We start from the raw sequence: 23,686 nt of genomic DNA, 5'->3' as shown, positions 1-23,686 counted from the left end.
CGGTTCATGTCCAACAATATTTTCACGGCCCTTTCAGGTGTCTCGGATAAATACAACAAAATAAAAGCAGTACCACTCCCCCCCAAAAAAGAAGATTTATTCATAACACACGGCAAAAGACACAGGGAAACAACCAATGATAAAAACCCTGAAAACCATGAATCTCACACCCAGGCCTCAACTCTCGCGGCCCGGTACCAAATGACTCACAGACCGGTACCGCTCCATGGCCCGGTGGTTGGGGACCGCTGATCTAAAAGATTTACCTTTAAAAAGATAAGAGTCAGTATTAAAATTTGATTTGCTGATTTATTTTGTAATTCACTTTGTGACCATTTTGACTCGTTTAATACGTAATGTTTATTTATTGCCTTTAAACTATTGTTAATAAATTGTTAATTGACAGTCAGTATTGTTAATTAATGCTGATCAGGTTTTTCCAAGTTAATATGTGAACTCTGTAAACCTTCTGTATCATTTGTGTTATATGGAAGTAGCAGAGGTCAATATTGCAAAAAACGTGAACCAACAGTATTATTAGATTTTAATATTAATGTTGGGGCAGTATCCATTTTTCTCTGCAAGATATGAGTCTTCTTGTCTGCTGTGTTTTATATTTGTTATTTGCTGTCTTTCTCATTGTTTATGCCCGTGTAGATTACATGCACTTAATCCCGTCTTTTCTCTTAGTCATCACCGAAGTGGATCTTTTTTAATCTCCTGTGTGAATCTGCACCTTCCTATATGAAAAACTTTAATTGCTTTTTAGAATAATTATTTTGTATTAAGTGTGTTTTCTATTTAAAAAAGCATTGTTTGTTCAGAGCATTCAGAGTTGGTTTGACCATGATGCTGTCCACAGTCTGGACTCCTGCTGGCAGGACACATTTTTAAACATTTACAATGACAGCCATTGTTGAGGTTTTGTCACACTTCACTTACCCTGCATAAGAGCTCCTGGGTGACCCCAAAATTATTCCTCTAGAAGTCTGGGGCAATACTAATGCATTAGCCATGAACACTGTCACAGTTACTGTACCATGTTAGGAGTCAGGCATTGTGTGATTTGTGAAACTGACTTGTACAGCATGACTTGGAGTAGAGGTGTTAGACCACTTTTTTCTTCGGCTTTTTGACAAAACATTTAACAACATGCAGCTTAGCGAACTCAACTGACACTCAGAATCACTCTCCTTGTGATCGATCTAAAAGCGTTTTGCTAGTCATGACTGTGTACAAGCACTTTGAGGTGTTAAATAAATTAACAGCTGTTGAAACCTTACATTTTTTGTTGTGTCCGAGCACTGAAGGGTGCAAACGGTGTCATAGTACAGGCCATTGGTGCAGGTGTACATGCCCTGGAATAGATCAGGTGGGGCCGGGCACGATATCGGCTCGCAGCCAGTTTCCTCCCACTGCCCTCCTTCCAGACACTCTATCTTGAAGTGCTTCCTAGAGACAACAGGTAATACACACATCTCTCAATGACCCGAATTATCACAAGACCTCATCCAGTTTAACACACACTGCTGTTTTGCGTGAAGCTATAAGGAAGGTTTACAAATGAGACATTGACCAGACAACTGAACACATTACATGGAAAAATGTTGGGATGTACTGAAGCACGTGTTGTAAGAAACGCTGAACACACAACAGTGTAAACAATATTTCCTGTGTGCTGCATGTTGGGTGTAAATGCAACAGTGTGTGTTATAATATTTATGTGGGTACATCTGTCAAAGGTAAAAGTAAAAAGCCTGTTTAAAGCTCTTTAATAGCGGCTGCCTTTTACTTTCACATGCTGAACTAATAAAGCATCAGGGGTTATTAAAATGTTCACTCATGTCGGAGGAAGCATAACTCATAAAGACACCCAGCTGCAAATGGAACTTCCAAATAAAAAGTTGTTCATTGGATTGCAAAGAAATTTGGGGTAAAATCCATCCATTCATCTACCCATCCATCCATTTTCTTGTACTGATCCAATCTAAATGTCATAGAGCGAGAGGCGGGGCACATCCTGGACAGGCTAACGGATCCCACTCAGATTCATATCTGTGGTAAATTTAGAATCACTAGCAAGCTTTCTATGATATCAAATAGCCTTTCTGTTTGGTATGTATTAATCTGCTTTCAAATACAAGACCATCCTGACCCCCCAACGCCGTCTGAAATGTGTGAAGAAAGCCGACTCCTGAAGGAGGACATAAACTTACGCCACAGGCTGCATCTCCTGTTAGGAGACCCTCATTTCATTATAAACATGGGATCTGTTTTCAGTAATGAGCAGTTACTTGGGGAATACAACTGGCAAAGGAATGACGAGGCCCAGTTAGCAGCAGTACATATTTTATTGGACCCTAATGTGAGTTTGCTCCCAATCTGAATATAGGTATGTGGATGATGGGCCAAAGAATACCTCTTAAAAGCTGTATACTCATTGATATTTAAAACTTTCCCCTTTGGGTTCTGGGTGTTCATGGGATGCATTGTTACAACAGTGATTAAGAAAAAAAATCTAAAGCAAAGATTCTAATTTTATGAACTAGTGCGTAATGGGAATCTTGTAAAGTAAAGGAAAAGAGAGAATTTCCTCCATTACGCATGGAGGCATGTGTAATTAAACACTGTATTTAATTTGGTTTGTCTATGCTGACTAGTGTCCCATTTGGATATAACAAGTAAACGCCTGAAATAAAAAGTTTTCCCATTGATAATTTAAGGAATCATTCAGAAGACGAAACGCCTGGAATTAGAATAAGAAGACATTTTTTTGTGCGTGTTTCAAGCTTTATGCTGCAATTAATACTTAAATAGTGAATGAACTTTGACTAATGCTACTCTGTTGACTGTACTGCCAGCATTTCTGCCCAACTTACCGTCGTATCTTCTTTTTGAGGCTCCCTAACACATAGAAGCCTGGCTTGCATTTGTAACGACAGACAGAGCCAACATCGTGCCCTGAAGCTAGACAGTCTGCTGTTAGCAGCTTGGCATCGGATATGCTTGGCACCTCTGGACATTCTATCTTGCAGTAGGCCTCTGGCAAAGACCACAGCCCGTCCTCCAAACATACCAATCTGTCACTGTCACCTAGGGAGGAGAGAGGGAGAGGAAGGCAGAGGGGAGGTGAAGGATTTTAAGATCTCCAGAGAATTTTAAAGTAGAGCCAAACAGCTAGGTTAGTTGTGTACTTAGCTTTGTTATGTTCACGTTTATTTGACTGCATGAATATAGCAGAACTTCTTATTTTAATTGAATGATAATAATGTTTAATGAAAATTAAGAAAAACCTTAAGGTTCAGAGATCACTGGTATTCTCGCTCTAATATTGTAGGCCTTTACACTATAATAAAAGCAGTTCCAAATGACTGTTGTATTGAATTTGTGCTCAATGTGTAGTTTGTGGCTCAGCTGCAGGAGAGGGGTGGGGCAGTGGCCCATCGGCCGGCAGCGGAATGGGCGCTGTTGCCACTGCTGTTGGGGGAGGCTCAAGCTTGCCACTGGCGTCTAGATGTAGCTTCGAAGATGTGCGTGGAGCCATCCTGGACCTACTTGTCCTCTCACTGGCAGCAATTTTGCGGCAGTGGAATGGGGGTGAAAGATCAGACCTTTGCGTTTGCTCCGCGGCTCCATGATGCAGCGGTCCGATGGCTTCAGCCGGGACCGTCACCAGAGGAGGCACAGTAGCTGGATCCGGTGGTCCAGGAGCAGTTTGTTGAGGGGTTTCCAGGGGAGACAGCACAGTGTGTCAGTTGCCATCGGCCCGCAAGCCTGCATGCAGCGGTCACACTAGCTGAAGACCACGTGGCAGCACGGCCAGAGGAGGCAGTGCAACAGCAGTGGAGAGTCGCCTGGTTCCGGCCCCGAGGAGGTTCCCCACCTCTGCTATAGCTTTGGAAGCTGCGGGGCAGTCATCTTCCCGTCTACAGCCATGGGACGCTAACTCTGTCTCTCTTGCAGGTCTCTCCACATGTCCTGGCAGCTGTAGACGCTGCGCCCCACCCACCAGAAACCACAAGAACGCCGGGCCAGGAGTGCTGGAAGTGCAGGCAACCAGGATACATCAGCTGAGAGTACCCACCGATGGAGGTGGATCAGGTGTTCTATGTCACTGGCCCTCAAACACCCTCGATCTGACGCATCCCTTAATTCTCTGGACAGATTGGGCGGGGTTTAATAATCGGTTGGGGTAGTGTGTGGGGATGCGTTCACGACCTATGACGGCATGTTGTGTCTGTGTTACACTCAGATGTGGCGCTATTCAACGCTGACTTTCTGCCAGCTCCTGCCAGATTTCCCACTAGAGGAGTCTCATGATGACACCTTATGCTCAGCATTCGACGAAGTGATAGGAACTGGTGGTCACATGGTGCACCATGACGCAGCACTAACCTGCTCACATTTTGTATCATTTAAAGATAGGCTGTATCGAGTGAGTCGTGACACTTGCACAGAAAAGGAACACGCCCAGTTGTTGGTGCCAAAAAGCTGCTGGAAAAATGATTTTCCAAACAGCTCACTATTATCCTATGATGGAGCATATGGGGTATGATAAAACTCTGGAACAAATAATGGCCCGATGTTATTGGCCAGGCATCTAGGCGGATGTGCGCCAATGGTGTGTGTTCTGCCCGGAATGTCAGCTGGTGAACCACCCGGCCATTTAAAAAGACTATGAAGTGGTACAGTCAGACAAGTGAGGAGCCACACAGATATATCACCTCAGCCTCCTAAAAGCACGGAGAGAGGCTGAAACCACTTCTCTGGTGAGCTTGGTGAAGGAAAGAGATGAGTTGGGGTCGGAGTTGCCAAATTCCACCATACCATCCTTCCTCCGTGGTGATAACTATCTCACACAGGCTGAAAGAATGGATATTGCTACATTGCAATAATGTTTTGCAGATATCACCCCCCTGCCCGCTCACACTCATAGAGCACCATTTTGAAACACGCCCTGGTGTGACGATGCGTTCAGAGCCCTACAGGTTATCTGAACATAAAAGACAAATTGTTCAGAACGAACTGGCTGAAATACTAAAGCTGGAAATAACAGAAGAGACACACAGTGCATGGTGTAGCCCCATTGTGTCCCATAGTGACAAAAGATGGGTCAGTATATTCCTGTGTCGACTACTGCAAAGTGAATGAGGTGTCGCAGTATGATGCCTACCCAATTCCCCAGGTCAGAGAGCTACCTGGACTGGTTTGGCACTGCTGGCTTTTTCACGAAGCTGGATTTAACCAAGGGCTACTGGCAAATTCCCTTGTCTCTAGAGTCCAAGGAAAAAATGGCTTTCTCTACTCTGTATGGTTTGCACCAATTTCCCACACTTCCAATCGGCTTGTTTGGAGCCCAACCACTTTCCAGCAGCTCATGGACCGGGTGCTATGTTCACACACTGCGTATGCTGCCTCCGGTCATCCTGGGCATGTACAGCGGGTGGCTGCAGTCCTGGAGTCCCTGAGGCAAGCGTGACTCACCGCCAATTCAAGGAAATGTGTGGTTGAACAGAGGGAGGTACAATACCTGGGGTACCGCTTCGGACGCAGGCAGGTGCGCTGTTAGATGGATAAAACAGCAGCCATTGCATTACGCCCGCATCCCAAGATCAGAAAAATGGTGTTTAAATTATGCAGCAGGCTTTCCCATTTTGCTGAAATGTCATTACAGGAACTGAAAATGGTACTCAGTAGTTTTTGTGGCTTCATGTGCTTTTATACATGCGCATCTCCTCCCAGATCTGTATCAGGGCATCACTGATCTCACAGACAGTCTGAGGTACAACCTGGACCAAAACATAATGTCCCAGAGGTGTTCTATTGGATTTACTCAGCCTAGCATGGGGGCCAGTCACTGTTATCAATTCTTTCATCCTCCACAAACTGCCGGCATGCTTACCAAATTAGGCCAGGACTCACTGCCAGTGGGTCCAAGGATTTCATCCTGATAACTAATGGCAGGTGCTGTTGTCTATCCTGTAGAGGTCTGTGCATCCCTCCATGGATATGTCTCCTCAGACTATCAGTGGCATGGTGGATGTGCCAATTCCGGTATTCTACAGCAAATTAAAAGTTGGGCTCCACAGTGCCCAGCAGTGTCCTGTTTGGAGGTCAGTTTGTATGACACTGGCAGTGTTCCTCCTTGCACAAAGGAGCAGATACCAGCCCTGCTGATGGGATAAAGACCTTCTACAGCCCTGTCCAGCTCTCCTGCCTCCTCCGCCATGCTCTTGAGACTGTGCTGGGAGAAACAGTAAGTCTTGATGTGCCATCCTGTAGGAGTTGGACCGACTGTGCAACCTCTGTAGCATCCAGATATCGCATCATGCCAGCAGCAGTGACACTGACCCATGCCAAATGCAAAACTAGCGAAAACTCAGTCAGAAAAGATGAGGAGGAAAAAAATGTCAGCCAGCCTCCACTTGTAAAAACATTTGTGTTTTTGAGGTTGTCTCATTGTTGCCCATCTAGTGCACCTGTGGTTAACTATATCAACACCAAAGCAGCTGAAACTGATTAACAACCCCCTCTGACACTTGAACTGATATCTTGGACGTGAACTTATATCCCAGAAGTCTTAATGACTTAATGTTATACAATGATTAAACCGTGTTCTTTATTTATTTCTTTATTTCTTTTGACCAGTGTATATACTTAAGTCTTTTTCTCTATGGCCTTCAGAACTATATATACATCTACATATATACACATCTACATATATATATATATATAACATATATATTTAGATGTGTGTATATATATATATATATATATATATATATATATATATATATATATATATATATATATATATATATATATATATATAAAAACACCCAGCACGCCCCTGCGGGCGGTTTATCCTTCAAGCTCGGGTCCTCTACCAGAGGCCTGGGAGCTTGAGGGTCCTGCGCAGTATCTTAGCTGTTCCCAGGACTGCGCTCTTCTGGACAGAGATCTCCGATGTTATTCCCGGGATCTGCTGGAGCCACTCGCCTAGCTTGGGAGTCACCGCACCTAGTGCTCCGATTACCACGGGGACCACCATTACCTTCACCCTCCACATCCTCTCGAGCTCTTCTCTGAGCCCTTGGTATTTCTCCAGCTTCTCGTGTTCCTTTGAAAGCTGCTGCTGGATAGCGTAGTGGTTAGACTATATATATATATATATATATATATATATATATATTAGGGGTGCAACGATATTCGTATCGATATTGAACCGTTCGATACAGTGCTTTCGGTTCGGTACGCATATGTATCGAACAATACAACATTTGTAATTTATTTTATCAATTTTCCTTCTGACGATGCTGTCTGTGTTGAGCGCTCAGTGAATCTGCGTTCGACTACTCCGCCTAGGCTGCACTGTCGAGCGCAGATCCACTGAGCGCTCAACACAGACAGCATAGTCAGAAGGAAGAGCGCAGGGCAAGCTAGCGAGACAGAAGTTAAGCTCTCCTTGCAACAGGCAAATTGAACGTCATTCAGATCTGGCGTTTGGAATTATTTTGGTTTTCATGTGACGTATGACCCTGAAGGTAAGCGAGTCATGGACTAAAGTAAAACAGTATGTTGGATGTGCCATGCAATGCTCAATTACATGGGTGGGAACTAGTGTGTTAGCGCAGTTAGCTCGTTAACATGTTGGCCGTCTAGCCCCATGCACGGGGCGATCGGCGGTAGCTCGTTAACGGAGATTTGCCGTGTTGTGGCGTTAAGGTCATTTCAACGAGATTAACCTGAAAGCACTAGTGGGAACACAACGAATATGACTGCACATTTACGCCGACATCATCCTAGTGCAAAGACAAAAACAACAAGCATGCTACTAACTTTAGCCGAGTCATTTAGACAGCTGTTAGTACATGATTCTCCTTATGCTGCTGAGAATATAGCCCAGAAGAAGCGTATAGTAGAGCTTTTATTTTGGAAAGAGACATTTCTCTGTAATAAACTCTCTTTTCCAAAGATGAGTGATTCCTCAATCAGATACAGGGCTCGCAATATCGCTAGCCTGACGTCCTGGGGCTAGCGATTTTTTCAGTCGGGCTACCAAAATCTATCTCTGCCCTGCCCGTCGGGCTATTGTAGGAAAAATATATGTCAATGCTTTTGCATTCTTTCAGAAATGTAGCTGGGTAATTATGTCATTGGCATCGGTGAGCCACTGTCAATATGTGACATATTGAAATCGCGTTTGAATTTGCGCTTGTTTTTTTGCTTTCACTTTGCAATCGTGCGAACTGTGTATAGAGAGCGACAGCACTGATTGGTGAGTGACGATCATTTGCGCACCAATTCCTCTGACATCGTCTTATCAATCGTTAGCTTACTATGCAAACATGACAAGTGAAATCTCCCGCAGCTTAAACATGTGAGAGGTTGATCGCGCAGAGAATCGCTGAGCTTATGTGAGTGTGTGTGTAAAAGCAGCAGGATATATATTTTAGTTCTGCTGAGCCAAATAAGACAGGTCGGGGTGAAGAAGTGACAGCCAAAGAAAAGCTTACCACAAAACGGAGAAGTTATGACAAATCAGACTATGAGGCAAAAAGAAAGTGCAGCTTTATGGTTTCATGGACAAAAGAATTTCTGTGGCTGCAATATGACGAGCTAAATAACCAGGGCTGCACATAAGTGGTCCGCAGGTGCGCATTCGCTGTCAAAATAAAAAAACATGCACAAGGGTTAGGGTTAAATTTAAAAACTGTACTTTTGAGTTTAAATATATATTTATAATTTTAATAAATGACAAATTAAAAGGGCATGAACATTTTTTTTGTATCGAAAAAATATCGAACCGTGACACCAAAGTATCGAACCGAACCGTGAATTTTGTGTATCGTTGCACCCCTAATATATATATATATATATATATATATATATATATATAAACATCTTAAGCACCTGCAATGCTGGAACTGTGCTGCACAGCCATAAAAGTAGAATATAATATGCAATAAAACACAGGGGGGAAAAACAAGTATGTAAAAGTTTCATAGCTCTGTCTTGTACAGTTATGAGCAGATTGAAACTTCACTGTTGCCCATAGCTAATATTTTTCAAGGCTGAATGGCCCCACGTGAAGCATGAGTATTGTTATGTGTGGAGAATGGTAACACTCTAAACCTTTCACAACTTTTATTAGGTCCATAATGAATCTTTAACATGAAATCTCATTTTTCACGTTTTGGAATAATGAAAAATGCATCACCGCTGTACTGGTGCACCCTGAATATATTTTTGTGAACTTCATAGTGTGCTTTCAGTGCTGAGTAATACACGATGGACTTCAAACATACTCCACAGAACCAAAAGCCACAAACAGAATTATTTCAGCACAATCTGTATTTAGATCAGGAATCCATGGGTCTTACTGCTGACTCTACTACAACATTTCACTGTGGCTTTCCAACCGCCAACACAAGTGTGGACATCACATTCATTCCATTTAATCACTTCAAGAAGCGGCTGCTGCATTGCATAACCTTACTAAATAACCTCTACTGGTTATTCTATGCTTGTGTCCTAATTGTGGGTGCCACAGGCAATATTTGTTCTCTATGGTCTTGATGCACGTGAGCTTTATAAAAACACTGTGGGCATCTAAGTACGAGAAAGTTGTGTGGTGTCTATGTGTGCGTGCAAAGGGGACAGGAACATGCCATATAGATGTTTCTCTCAGAGTTCATCCTGAATTTCAATAACAATTCTGTCAAGAACACTTTAGTCAAAATAGGACCCTTATTCCATCTGCAGTTTATATTTGGCGGCATGGTTCTATTCTGAAACTTCCTCATGTGCATGGAAAGTTAATAGAAAGTGAGAGAAGCAGCATTCACACAACAAAACAGGTATGACAATGGACACAACACTTAAGTCAGAAAACTCTGGGCTTGACGTGGGCTGCAAAGCAAACTGCAGATAAGCCAGCAGATGAAATGTGATTTGACAATAGGACAGACAGAAGGGTATCTGCTAGGAGAGCTGGCTGAACTTGACACTTTGGCCTGCCCGAGCTAGCAATGTTTCATGAAACCACCTAATATTTAATTGGCCGTAAAGCTTCATGGAACATCAGCGGGAAGAGCAATCCTAACTGAAAGTTTGTAAATAACATTCCAAAGTGATTTCAGTCAACCATGCAGATACGATGCTCCTTTCTGAGCTGCTCTTCTGAACAAATGTGCTTTAAATAAACAGCTATATCTGACTGTCAGGAGCTAAAACCACTTCATCTTCTGGAGTTTAGTTGGTGAAAGCATTTTGCTGTGATCAGTAGACTGTTGTAACTCCAGCAGCTCAGTCATAAAGCGGTTTAAAAGATTATTAGCAAAAGTCATCAAAATAATAGAAATTACAGAAACAAACTTAAAACTTTCCTTTTTGATGAAGCTTTTAGCTACAGCTTCCTCATAAGGTTTCATCTATGTTTGATTATTGGTTGGTATTTTTGAAGAGTCTTTACCTTACAACAGGGGTGGGCAACTCCAGGCCTTGAGGGCCGGTGTCCTGCAGGTTTTAGGCTACGTTCACACTGCAGGCGAAAGCGCATCAAATCAGATTTTTTTGACCCTATGCGACCCATATCTGATCACGGCGTGACAGTGTGAACGGCACAAATCCGATATTTTCAAATCCGATCTGGGTCACTCTCGTATGTGGTACTGAATCCAATACATATCTGATGTTATAGAAAGCGACTGCTGTTTCAACGGTCATGTCGCATTAAATCCGTCTTTTACGTCACTGACACAAGACAGACGCCAATTATCAGCGCCGGAGAAGACATCGTGAACGCTTCCAGCGTAGATGTCAGTGAAACTGTGGGGAAGACAACGTTGGAGAAACGTGAACATTTTATTTACTGTATAATCTGCAGATTCTGACAGAAATCTCCTTGATCCATCACAGCTGATTTAAATGGCGAGATGACCTCCTCAACATGTCTTGAAGTTCTCCAGAGGCCTGGGAATGAATCATGTGATTCAGGTGTGTTGACCCAGGGTGAGATCTAAAACCTGCAGGACACCGGCCCTCGAGGCCTGGAGTTGCCCACCCCTGCCTTACAATATAAAAATGAATGAATTCAATTGAATTTGTTATCTACAAGAATTGCCCAAAGACAACAGACTAGGTACCTAATTTTCCCAGACAGTAATATGAATAAATAGGGAAAAAAGTTGCTCAATCACAAAATGTTTTCCACATTAAAAATGTCTCATTATGAACTCATTACTCTTTTGCGTCTTACTGGGAACAGCAACCAGTAATACATTTGAGACTGTCACTTCTAGTTTTATTTCTTATAATGCTGCCAAGAAATGAAGCTTCAGCTACGGATAGTTTACATAGTTTACAGCCAAATACTTAGTCGAGCCACATTTTTGAGGCAGGAAAGTATGGCGCCCCAGAAGTGACGTCACATATTACGTGATTCGTTTAGGGTTCATTATTCAATTTCAAATGCACAACCAACTTCAGCAGAATCCAACTGTTGGGTGCGAGCACAGATGCAGCTGCTCGGCCTGCCTGTGACAGTGGCAACTATGGTTACTCTTCGCTTGTTGCTGTGGATCCGTCTATGCTGCAGTAAATATTTCTACTACTATTATTCATTTCTAATCTGCGTCTTTCATACACAGCCACTATATTAAAACCCCATTGCCACCCTATGGAGTGGCTCATCTACCGATCAGAAGGACGGCGGTTCGATCCCCATCTGCTCCAGTCTGCATGCCAAATATCCTTGGGCAAGATGCTAACCCCAGGCTGCTCTCTGATACATTCATTGGAGTGTGAATGTTACATAGAAAGCAATTAAAAAAGCACAGGAAAAAAGTGCTTGTGTGAATGGGTGAATGAGGCATGCTGTATAAAGCGTTTTAATGATCCAGGATAGGAGAAAAGCACTGAAAGAATCCGTCCATTTACCATTTATACACCACATGGGATCAGAAACAGTTGCTTCAATGCAAAATTCAGTTATGAAAAGGAAAGACCTCAGTCAAACTGAACCACTGTTAATTTCACCTCTGTTTGCCCTGTTATGAAGTCCTAGGATCAGAGGTAATAATGACAGTTTTGCAAGGTACTGCAAAACTGACTGCTTGTGAGGTAATGCAACATTAGTGTGCAGGATAGTTAAAGTATGAAATGTAAAGCCATGAGCTACCTTGTAAAATGGCTGGTGATCCACAGGTGAAGGAGCACTGTTTGCCAAACTTGGTTCCCCAAGGACAACTGAATATGGCGTGGTAGACATGAGACTGATCAGGAAAGCCACAGTCTATGGGCTGACAGCTAACGACACGATCCCATGAACCATGGAAACACTCCAGTTCTGCCTTTCTCTGAAATTAAAACAGGAAGGTGAAAAAAAGACAAGACAATAAACCTGTGAAGCAGGTGATGAGAGTATTTTACTATTGTAGAATAATGGATGTATTATTTTCTACATTTTCCAGTAAAATACCATCAACAATCTTCTACTTTTTGGACAGCAAGTTGTGTAAGTGGTCCTTACATACTGTTGCAGAGATAGATGCTCATATTAAACATGGCCAAAGTCCCATCTGATGAGGTTAGCGGGGGTGTCTCTGTATGACCTCACTGAGAGTGAATATCCATAACATGTCCATCTCAGGCCTCTCATTTCTTGAGATGTGACCAGAGCAGCCCCACCCACCTGACATACAAACCTTTTGTTTTTGAGGGACAGCCAATCATAAATCAGGGCTGTCAAAACCATTTTACATTGTGGGCACACTTTGATCTTAAGTGATCTTTCTCTCTGTCAGTGAAAAACTGAGATATCTTAATATAAGAAATAGACAAACAATTTCAACAGCAAATTGTAAGAAATAAAATGTGTAACATTTTCAAAACAGTTTTTGTAACCAGTTTCCCAGATTATTATGTAATTATGAAACAGAAAATGTCATTTTTTTGTGAACCAATTGTAAAAAACAAAACAAAACGTGCATTTCTATAGTCAACAGTGAGAAAACATGAACATTTTTCTTATTTAATTGTTTATCTATTATTTAACTACTTTGATATAGTATGTAGGGAGGTCTTTATCAGCAGGAAAAGCTATAAAACATATTAAATGTATTAAACTGATTCAAATATATTTAAGTCCAAACATTTATTGCCTCCTTCACATCAAAAGCCCTCCAGTGGGTCAGATTGGAGCATTTGTTGGGCCAATTCTGTCATAAATGGATGGGCTTGTTTCAGATCCAGTTCCCAGTGTAGGATAAATGTAGAGCAAAAAGGTTTTTTTTAATGATAAGATCAAGATGATAAGTTAACATTCAACATTTGGTGATAAAGCAACACAATATCCAGTTTACCTGGTGGGGTGGGATCCATCTGCCATTGAGAACTGTAATACTGAAACCTCTGTGGCACTGAACAGTGCAGCGATAGGCCTCGCCTCCTCCTGTACACCTACAGAGACACACTGATATATAGATAGTTCTTTTGCTTGTTGCTTCAGCTCTCTAATTATTCAGTTTCATTCCAAATGACCTACCTGACAGAGGCGTGTTCGATATGAGGAGAACTACAGCTGTCAACCTGACATGGCTGCCTCAGACAGCTATTGCAGGGGTGGAGGGAGGAAAGGAGAAAAGTAGATGGATAAGAGGCAGGGAGACATGCAGGAGAAACAAAAAGCTGTCCCAACGTCCTCTGATCAATACTTGTATCCCAGATGGTAACTTTTGGAAGGTCGAATTTTGGCTATTTGTCTGTAGCGTGTGTGCACGTTTGGATGTGTGTGTGTGTTAAGTAGATAGTTGTGGGAGAGCCCACCCTCTGATGCGCACCCGGTCAGGGCGAAGGTGCTGAAGTGGCAGGAGGTCCTCAGAGCTACCCCTCCCACTGCCACAGTGGGGGAGGAAAGGAGGAGGATAACAGAGGACGTGAGGAAGAATGGCTGAGAGAGGTCGTGGGTCACGTTCACCACCAATGGGTTTCGATGGCATGAGAGGTCATGCGTGCCTGAAGAAATGGAAAGGTTTCAAAGATACAGACCTTAGTTTTTGCTGAATTGTCTGTTGCGTTCTAACTGTGTTTGAAAGATTACAAATGAAGTACCTAACGTGTGGTTCCTGTCAGCGGTGTCAGAGAGGAGAATGGTGACTGTCCGTCGACACTGCTCCCTAGACCATGATCCATCTGACGCCAGGTACACCATCACAGACGCTGCCACTCCAGGATGGGCAAAACCCACCTGTTGCATTGATAATATCAGGTAATATCAGGTAAAAGGCCCAAAGAAAGAAAAACAACATACTATGAACAGAATGTAGTTTTAGGGAGACACGATCTCTGAGTTGCTAGCCACTGACCTCGTTTACAAATATGTGACAACATTCTTGTCCAGCATGTAAAATCACTGCATGTGCACACCAGGCTTTGTTCTTACTACGGTGTAAAAGTTAGCAAATCAGACTCATTCTAAATCATACCTGCAATGTGCATACTGCATACTATTAACTTTGTCAAGACAGCCAGGTCTTCTAAATTTCTTCTTTAATTATAAACAAAATCACGTAAGAAAATATTGATAGATCACAGATTTATCACCTGTTGACTGCACCTGTTTTACTTTTCCCCAGCTGTGTATACTTTCCCTAATTAGACCTGTTTGTTTTCATCTGCCTGTCTATGAGTCTGTGTTTGTGTTCCTTTTGCCTGCAACTGCAAAGTGTGGCTGTGGCTCAAGGAGCTCGAGCAAGGTATCTGCTAATCAGCATGTTAGTGTTTTTATCTATGGCTGCTCCAATCTTTGTGCCAAAGTGACCTTGGGCAACATTCTGAACACTGAGTCCTTTGCATGTTCATCAGAGTGCAAATGTTACATAGAAAGCAAAAGAAAAGTGTGCTTGAGACATACTGAATAACATGCTATATACGAACAAACCCACAACCATTTCTCAACCCTTGACACTTGGAGCATCTCTAAGCTGTGGTCTACTTTTTTCTCTGCCTGATCAAGCTCGGATCTAAACTGGTTTTTGTTGCACACTTTCTGTAATGCTTTTACAGCCACCTGTAAAGAATGCAGAATCTGGATGTTTCATACTTAAGCAATAGATTCTGGGTTCAGTATCACTTTAAAGAAACATTAAAGGAGAAATGAGAATGGGATTCCAAATGAAAGTGCAAGACTGTTAAATTACAGAGCAGGTAGAGATGGGGGTGATGGAATGGCAGAGTTATGCTTTTCAGACAGCACAAGAACAGATATTTAGGGAAAAGGTCGCTTTTCAGAAGCAGACCATTTCAAAGGAAAAACGGTGTTCCTGGGAAATGGGAAATCATAATGAAGGCTTTTCAGACGGTAAAAGAGTCTTTAAGGGAGCCTTCCAGAGCATTTGCAAAGACGTATCTGATAAAGAGGACATCCATAAAAGAAGCAGGGGATGGAAAGATGAGTCATTCAACAAAGAAGTGGATGTGAGAGAGAAAGAGATAAACAAGCATATGCAAAAGGGAAAAGGCAGGTTCCCAACTGCAACGGAGCCTTTAATCCAGAGAGTGACAGACAAGGTGAACGCTATCAGTCAAATCCACAGCTAGTCTACACTTTGTTGCTACCCACAGAGTTGACTGTGGGAACTGTGGCAGTGGAAACATTAAATAATAAATATGAGAACCTGAAATACAACAGTATGAAAAAGTGTTTGCCCCCTTCCTGATTTTTGATCTTTTGTTTATCATACTTTAATGTTTCACGTCATCAAACAACTTTAAATACTAAACAAAGATCAAACAAAGTCAACACAAAATGCAGTTTTTAAATGAAGGTGTTTCTAAATAAGGGGGAGAAAATCCAAACCAGCATGGCCTTGAGTGAATCCCCACCCCCGATTAACTGGTGTATCACATCTTTGGAAAGCTGAGTTAAATGTCTCTAGCAACACCCAGGCCTAATTACTGTAACACCTGTTCTCATTCAAGAAATCACTGAAAGAGGACCTGCCTGACAAAGTGGGCTAGACCTAAAGATCCTCAAAAGCCTGACATCGTGCTGCGATCCAAGGAAATTAAGGATCAAATGATAAACCAAGGAATTGAGATCTCTCAGGCTCAAAAAGGTTATAAAGCCATTTCTAAAGCTGTGGGAGTCCAGCAAACCACAGTGAGAGGCATTATCCACAAATGGCGAAAACACTGAACAGTTGTGAGCCTTCCCACGACTGGCTGCCTGACCAAAATTACCCCAAGAGCGCAGCAACAACTCCAAGAGGTCACAAAAGACCCCAGAACAACATCCAAAGAACTGCCTCCCTTACCTCAGTTAAGGTCAGCGTTCATGGCTCCACCATAAGAAAGAGACGGGGCAAAAATGGTCTGCATGGCAGAGCTCAGAGACAAAAAGCACTGCTAAGCAAAAGGAACATAAACGCTTGTCTCAGTTTTGCCAGAAAACATCTTGAAGATGTCCAAGACTTTTGGGAAAATACTCTGTGCACTGATGAGAGTGTTGAACTTTTTGGAAGGTGTGTGTCCTTTTACATCTGGTGTAAAAGTAACCCAGCATTTCAGAAAAGGAGCATTATTACCAATAGTAAAAATGGCGGTGGTAGTGTGATTGTCGGGGGCTGTTTTGCTGCTTTAGGACTTGTGGTAAATGGAACCATGAATTCTGCTGTCTACCAAAGCATCCTGATGGAGAATGTCCGGCCAGCTGTTCATGACCTCAAGCTGAAAGCGCACTTGGGTTGTACGGCAGGACAATGATCCAAAACACACCAAGTCCACCTATGAATAGCTTAAGAAAAACAAAATGAAGACTTTGGAGTGGTCTAGTCAAAGTCCTGACTTGAGTTGCAGCTCAACTTCATTTACACCTGGTTAATAATAACATCTACGAGAGATTTCAATCTGGTTTTCGCTCATGTCACAGTACCGAAACTGCTCTACTTAAAGTCACTAACGATCTTCTAATCGGAGCTGACTCTGGTCTTCTCACCATTCTCGTCCTTTTAGATCTGAGCTCAGCCTTTGACACCATTTCTCACTCTGTCCTTCTAAGCAGACTTTCCTCTCTCGGCATCTCTGACACACCCCACGCCTGGTTTCAATCATATCTCCTCGATCGTTCCCAGTTTATTCAACTAAGATCATTCCGCTCTCGTCTATTCCCCGTCACCTCTGGTGTACCCCAAGGCTCAGTTTTAGGCCCTCTTCTCTTTATAATATACATCCTCCCTCTAGGTACCATCTTCCGCAAATTTCATCTTCAGTTTCACTGTTTTGCTGATGACACCCAGTTATATCTCTCTTGCAAACCTGATTCCTCCCTCCCACCTTCTTCCCTTACAGAATGTCTATCCGAGTTAAAATCCTGGTTTACCTCTAATTTTCTAAAGCTCAATGAGGATACAACTGAGATCCTCCTTATTGGCACCAAATCCAACCTTTTGAAGGCGAACCATTTCTCACTCACCATCGATAACTCCACAGTTTTCCCTTCTCCTCAGGTTAAGAGCCTTGGTGTCATCCTAGACAGTTCACTTTCCTATAAATCTCACATCAGTAATCTCACCCGTTCTGCCTACTTCCATCTACGTAACATTAACAGATTGCTTCCTTCTCTTTCCACCCAGTCTACATCCATTCTTGTCCACAGTCTTGTTACCTCCCGTATCGACTACTGCAATTCTCTTTTGCATGGTCTCCTCCAAAAATCCCTCCATAAGCTTCAACTGGTTCAGAACTCTGCTGCTCGCATTATCACCAGAACCCCTCCTACCAGCACATCACCCCTGTTCTTCAGGAACTTCACTGGCTCCCTGTGAAATTCCGGATAATTTTCAAACTTCTTCTGCTCACCTTCAAGGCCATTCATAACCTCGCTCCTCCTTACCTTTCTGACCTGTTAACCACCACCTGTTCTGCCCGTTCACTTCGTTCTTCTTCTTCTATCCAGCTTGCTGTACCTTCCTTCCACCTCACCACCATGGGAAGCAGAGCTTTCAGCTGCTCTGCTCCCAGGCTGTGGAACTCTCTGCCCCCAGAAATAAGAAACATTGGTTCTCTCCCCCAGTTTAAATCCCAACTCAAAACTCATCTGTTCAAATCTGCATATTCACTGTGAATCCACTGTTTGTTCATTTTATCTTGTGCTTTTATTTTATTGTTCTTATTCTGCCATTGTTTTACTAAGTGTTTTATCCTACTGTAAAGTGTCCTTGGGTGACTTGAAAGGCGCTCATAAATAAAATTTATTATTGTTATTATTAATCTAATTGAGATGCTGTGACATGACCTTAAAAAGAGCCCGAAACCTTCCAGTGTGGCTGAACTATAACAATTCTATAAAGACGAGTTGGCCGAAATTCCTCCACAGCACTGAGTAAAAGACTCATTGCCCGTTATCGCAAACGCTTAATTGCAATTGTTGCTGCTGTGGATGTTAAGGTTTAGGGATCAATCACTTGTTCACACAGGGCCATGCAGATTTGAGGTTTTATTTTTTCATCTTAATAATAAACCCCTTAATTTAGAAACTGCATTTTGTCTTTACTTGTGTTATCTTTGTTAATATTTAAATTTGTTTGCTGACTGGACACATTTAAGTGTGACAAACGTACAAAAAATAGGAAATCAGGAAAGAACAAACACTTTTTCACATCACTAAGTCTGGAATTGAAAGGCAGGTCTGTGCGCCGTCCCGAACACGATCAGGACATCAGTGTGAAGCGCTGCAGGGAAGCAGCGCTCAATATATCACTATACAACCCAATATCACAAAACGGGACCAGCATGTCCATTTCATGCTTTGCATGAAGGTTTCTCACAAATCAACACTTAGTAAATGACATATTATGTTTGTGACTCATTTTGAAATGATTACGAACAGAGTAACAAAGTAATGCTTTTTGTTGCTGTAGTTCTTTTTTATGGAGCTTTAATGAATTCTAATTATAAAATATGAATTCAGAACGACTAAAAGCGCTATTTGTGATTGCAAATTAGTATTATTCCATTAGATGCCAGTATTTTAATAACTTGTGAACCTTTTAAGTATTTAATTATGAATGATGAGTTAATTATATAACACTTAGTTTTCCACTAATAAAACAATGGTAATTATAATTTTGATGATTAGTGCCCGTCGGGTGGAAGAAATAAGCATCAAATCTCAATAAAGAACGAGCAGAAGGTTACTCATGATTTGGTAATCATCTACAGATCATTAGAAGTCATAATTAATAGTTGACCTAGAAAATAACCAAATATAGTTACCAATACAGGCCATGAATCGTGTGTGTGTGTGTGTGTGTGTGTGTGTGTGTGTGTGTGTGTGTGTGTGTGTGTGTGTGTGTGTGTGTGTGTGTGTGTGTGTGTGTGTGAGACAGCAGCCTGTTTGAGTGACCCTTGAATGCCATTTGAAGAAGTCCCAGAGAGCACTGGCAGCTGCTCAATAAAGAGAAATCACCCATATTCACACGTACATAAACACACTTGCCTTTAGCCAAAGTGAATGTTCCAGGTCGTTGTTTATGTCAGACTGGGCTGTGCACGGGAACCAGGCATCAGGGGGCAAATTCTCACTCCCCTGCAGGTGATGGTACGTGCAGAGCTGCGCACCAAAGAGGGGCAAGCAGAGCAAAAAAGAAAGAGTTACTGAAAGTGTTCATTTACCTTACTAAGGAAATGCATGCTATGTATGCAAGAAGTCAGGGAAAGCTAGAAAAAAAGAAGCAAAATTAATCTCAGACAACACAACTTATTCAGATCAGTTTATTTTTTATTAGGGTACTCTTTTGTGTCAGTCATGACCCAATGAAATGATTCATATGTCCCTGAGACGGGCGAGGCTCACGACCAACCCAAAGAAGCTTGCAGTTAGAGGGCAGGAGGTATAGTTCCTGGGGTACCACTTGGGAGGCGGGCAGTTGAGTCCTCATGTGGACAAAACAACAGCCATCTCATTCTGCCCGCGTTCCAAGACCATAAAAGACGGGGCCGTTCTTGGGGCTGGCCGGTTATTAACGTCGGTTAGTAAATGCATCGAGTTGATGTCATGTCATTAGCTGATTCACATTAACAAGGAGTGAAACAGGTATAGCTGCGAGGTCACATATCATCAACAAGGCATTTTCACCAAAGAACCACCACTGACTGAAATAATGTCTCTTTTTTTGGCTGTTCTCTGTAAATATTTCTATGTGATGCTGATGTTCGGTCATTACGGACCAAAACCTCTGAGGACTCTTTCCACCGTCTTGTTGGATCATGAAGAATTCGGTCTGAGGGCAAAAGGCGTTCTAACCTGGTACTAGCAAGGTGCACCTGAGTGCTGCAATATGTGAAACTCCATTAATGCAGGTTCTTGTTTCAATGCACGTTTTTATAGAATATAATCACTTTTCTTCATGCATCTCCTGAGTGTCCAACAGCGTTAGAATGAAAAGACTGCAAACATAAAACAATACAAATAAGCTGTGAAATTACCCTACGCTGTGATAACTCCCGTTTTTATAAAGATGCACTCAAGGCAGATTATTTTGTAATCATCAAAATGATTTTCGTTGTTGTTTGATTTGATTTTAACTTGATGACTGACAAGTTTGGCTTTAAAATCTATAAACAAGAAATATTTCAATCATCCAACTTTGAGATTCTGGAAATTGTCTTTGGTGGTGAATCTAAAGAATTTATACTAAAAAGCAGCATTGTCCAAAAATGCATCGAGCAGCGGTGAGGACTTTCAAAGTGGGCTCCATGCTGACTTTATTGTCATCTGGAAGTCTTTTACGTGCTCTGTGGTTGGTATTTCATACCTTTGTAAGCGATGGTTCCCCAGTGGCAGCATGGGCCGGGCAACGGGTCCGGTCCTGGTGAGAAGCTGTGGAAGTGCTCGCCCACTGGTCAATGTACCCCAAAGGTGTAAAGTAACCACAGTCCTGAACACTGGAACTCCTCTCAAATTCCTCACACACACCGTCACCGTCAAAAACATAACACTGACTGGGTTCACCTTGGGAGACAGGGAAAGAATGAGAAAGGAGGATTTATGAAAGAATATAAAGCCTGGTTTCTTAATCTGGCAGGGTATCCAATCATCCCCCACTGTTAGACTGTCATCCAAATCTATTTGTCAGTGAACCAAATCTGAGCAAATCTATTCTATTCTATTTTCGTTGGCCACTGTTAATGATAGCCACGTCAGCTGAAGCATATCTGACTCTCTGCACTGTCAACAGACTGTAAATTACACTGAGAAATGAACTCTGACTTCAATTAATTATTAAAGATTAAAGTAATTTGGTGATATTAACGAGGAGAAACCTAATATGTGACTTGGTATCTGCGGATAAGCAAGTCGCAGCAGCAGCAGTGTAACAGCATGAATTACAAAAAACTGTCAAAGCAGTGTCAGACAAGACAAAAACACAGACAAAAATATGCCTTTTTCTATTTTATTGTCTCTCTTGCTATATTTAGATTTTTTTCCACATGAACTGAACTTTTAATAACTCTAAAAATTAATCAGTGGTAAGGGAAGATAAGGGAAATAAAACTTTCCACCATGAATTAAAGCAGCAGCAGCGCTTTTATGGCAGAATTTCTGTGAACTAGGGCTGACCCACGGATTCTGACACTCTTGATGGACAAATATGCGCTCATTGAGATGTGCATGGGAAAATATAAAGGGTATAAAAAGAAACTTTCGAGCAACATTTCAGGCCTGCAGAAAGATGTTCCATCAGATCCAAAGCATTAGTCATTGATTATATGTAGTTTAATGTAAACTTCCTTTAATGCTGGTCTTTATCAATTAAATCATTTCAACAAAATGAGAAGTGAGACTGAAAGTTCCACATTGTGTCATGTGTGGCCTATTTCTTTTCCATATAGCAAAGGTCATCAAGTTCCATGTCCTTAACTTGACTTTTATTGCTGCTTAAGGATTTCAATGACACAAAGTAGAGTAAAGGCCTTTAAAATCGTGACGGACAGATTAACAGATGATGCAGACGACATTGTGATCTGTAGTTTTAGTAGGGAGCGAGCCTGGAGAAGTGGTATGCTCTAGAGAGAAAAGAATGAAAATTAGTAGTAGAGACAGAATAGATTGGTGTAAACGAGAGGGAGACTGGTGTGACACTGAAGCTGCAAGGAGAAGAGGTAGTGAAGGTGGATGAGTTTAAATACCCAGGGTCAACGATTCAGAGAAACGGATAAGAAAAGTGAAAAAGAGAGTGAAGGCAAGGTGAGTGATCTGTGACAGAAGAAGATTAAAAGGGAAGATTTACAAGCTGGTAGTGAGACGTTCTGTAATGTACGATTTCAAAGTGGAGTTGAAGATACTTTTATATGTTTTTTGGAGTGACCACGAGGATAAGAAACTAGTATACTAGAAGGACAGCTCAGGTCGAGTGATTTGGAGACAAAGAGAAAGAGGCGAAGCTAAGATGGTTTAGACGGTTTAGACAAGTACAGAGGAGGTATAGTAGTTACACTGGGTAAAGGATACTAATGGAACTAACTGTTCATAGAAGAAAAGAGGAAAACCACAAGGACGGTTCATGGATGCTGTGGGCACAACAGGGCATTGCCAAATAAGAAACAGAAGTAAAGTCTTACAAGGCAACAACAGCGATATGTGTTAAAAATGTTAACACATAGTTTTATTCTAACTACGTGTAAATGATTTGTCTTGCAGTATAACAGACCACAAGTGGAGAAGTGAATATAACAAGCTACAGCAGTGTCTCACAGAAAAAGTGAAAGCATATAATGCAGCAGGTATTCATAAAAAGGGCGGCAGACGTTACACACTTCAGACGTTTGGCCTCATGAACATGCGAACAGCTGCAGAGGTCACACAGACAGAAAAACATTCAGAGCCATATTGTCCTCTTTGGCAATATTAGACTACATGAACTCAACACTCACCCCACCCCTGTTGCGGCTACACCTGTGGAAAATGATTAAGTCATTTTAATTCCAAATGTTGTATTTATCAGGCTTGACAAAAAAGGAACTGATTGACAACCTTTGATGTCACTATTAAGGCCATCTGTTTTTCATTCAGGTCTGCATGCTGCAACCATACTGTGCAACCTTTATTTAATCAGGCATTTAAAAGAAACAATTAAAAATCTGTAACCTCAATTTAAAAAAAGGAAAATGAAAGCAGTCCTTTTTAAAGCCATTAAAAAAATCCAGCTTGTCCACAACCAATCTGTGACAGGATGGACTTAGAAGTAGTTGGTGCAAACAGAACAGAGACACAGATGCGGCATAGTGGGAGTTAACTGGGTCAAGCAAATGTGGCAAGAAAACCCAAACAAATATTCTGTCTATGACTAAGACGTACAACTGAATAATTGGTTTTAAGTGTTGCAATTTGTAAAAACCTGTTTTTGCCAAATGGTTTTCCTTCCTAGTCATGATGTCTTTTATTGTAAAACAAGGGATGTAATAACTTCAGTCACGGCATAGCAAGCCCTGGTGGGGGGGGCCGTTTCCCCTTGACAAATAAATTGACTGGATGACGGAAATTCTAGCCCTGTAACAAGCTTAAAAACTTGAATAACTACCATCCAGCTGCCAGAAGAAATGAAAGCAGTGGTCACACTGTCTCATCTCAGCTTATCACACCTTCATATGGAATATTTCTTTTATCGGCTGAGGAGTGTCAAGC

The 23,686-nt window shown here is 41.9% G+C and overlaps 1 protein-coding gene and 1 long non-coding RNA gene across 3 annotated transcripts in view; one reads left to right on the top strand and one right to left on the bottom strand.

Annotated features, from left to right (window-relative positions):
• Positions 1–6,701, top strand: part of LOC308412329 — a 30,138-nt gene extending 23,437 nt beyond the window's left edge. For both annotated transcript variants that reach the window (XR_013974562.1, XR_013974563.1), the window contains one exon: positions 3,964–6,701. This is a non-coding gene — a long non-coding RNA (uncharacterized lncRNA). The remainder of the gene's footprint in view (positions 1–3,963) is intronic.
• The window catches only part of pappa2 (pappalysin 2), a 99,818-nt gene that overhangs the window by 25,100 nt on the left and 51,032 nt on the right, over positions 1–23,686 (bottom strand). The window contains exons 14-22 of the mRNA XM_080906587.1: positions 20,817–21,013; positions 19,499–19,612; positions 14,113–14,248; positions 13,842–14,016; positions 13,547–13,612; positions 13,365–13,461; positions 12,182–12,359; positions 2,880–3,093; positions 1,284–1,452 (exon numbers count right to left, since the gene is read on the bottom strand). Coding sequence (XP_080762713.1) covers positions 1,284–1,452; positions 2,880–3,093; positions 12,182–12,359; positions 13,365–13,461; positions 13,547–13,612; positions 13,842–14,016; positions 14,113–14,248; positions 19,499–19,612; positions 20,817–21,013 — 1,346 coding nt within the window. The remainder of the gene's footprint in view (positions 1–1,283; positions 1,453–2,879; positions 3,094–12,181; positions 12,360–13,364; positions 13,462–13,546; positions 13,613–13,841; positions 14,017–14,112; positions 14,249–19,498; positions 19,613–20,816; positions 21,014–23,686) is intronic.

Source organism: Rhamphochromis sp. 'chilingali' (assembly GCF_963969265.1).
Source record: "Rhamphochromis sp. 'chilingali' genome assembly, chromosome: 16".
Taxonomy (NCBI): domain Eukaryota; kingdom Metazoa; phylum Chordata; class Actinopteri; order Cichliformes; family Cichlidae; genus Rhamphochromis; species Rhamphochromis sp. 'chilingali'.
The sequence above is the reverse complement of the archived record's forward strand: the minus strand, read 5'-3'. Positions and strand labels throughout refer to the sequence as shown.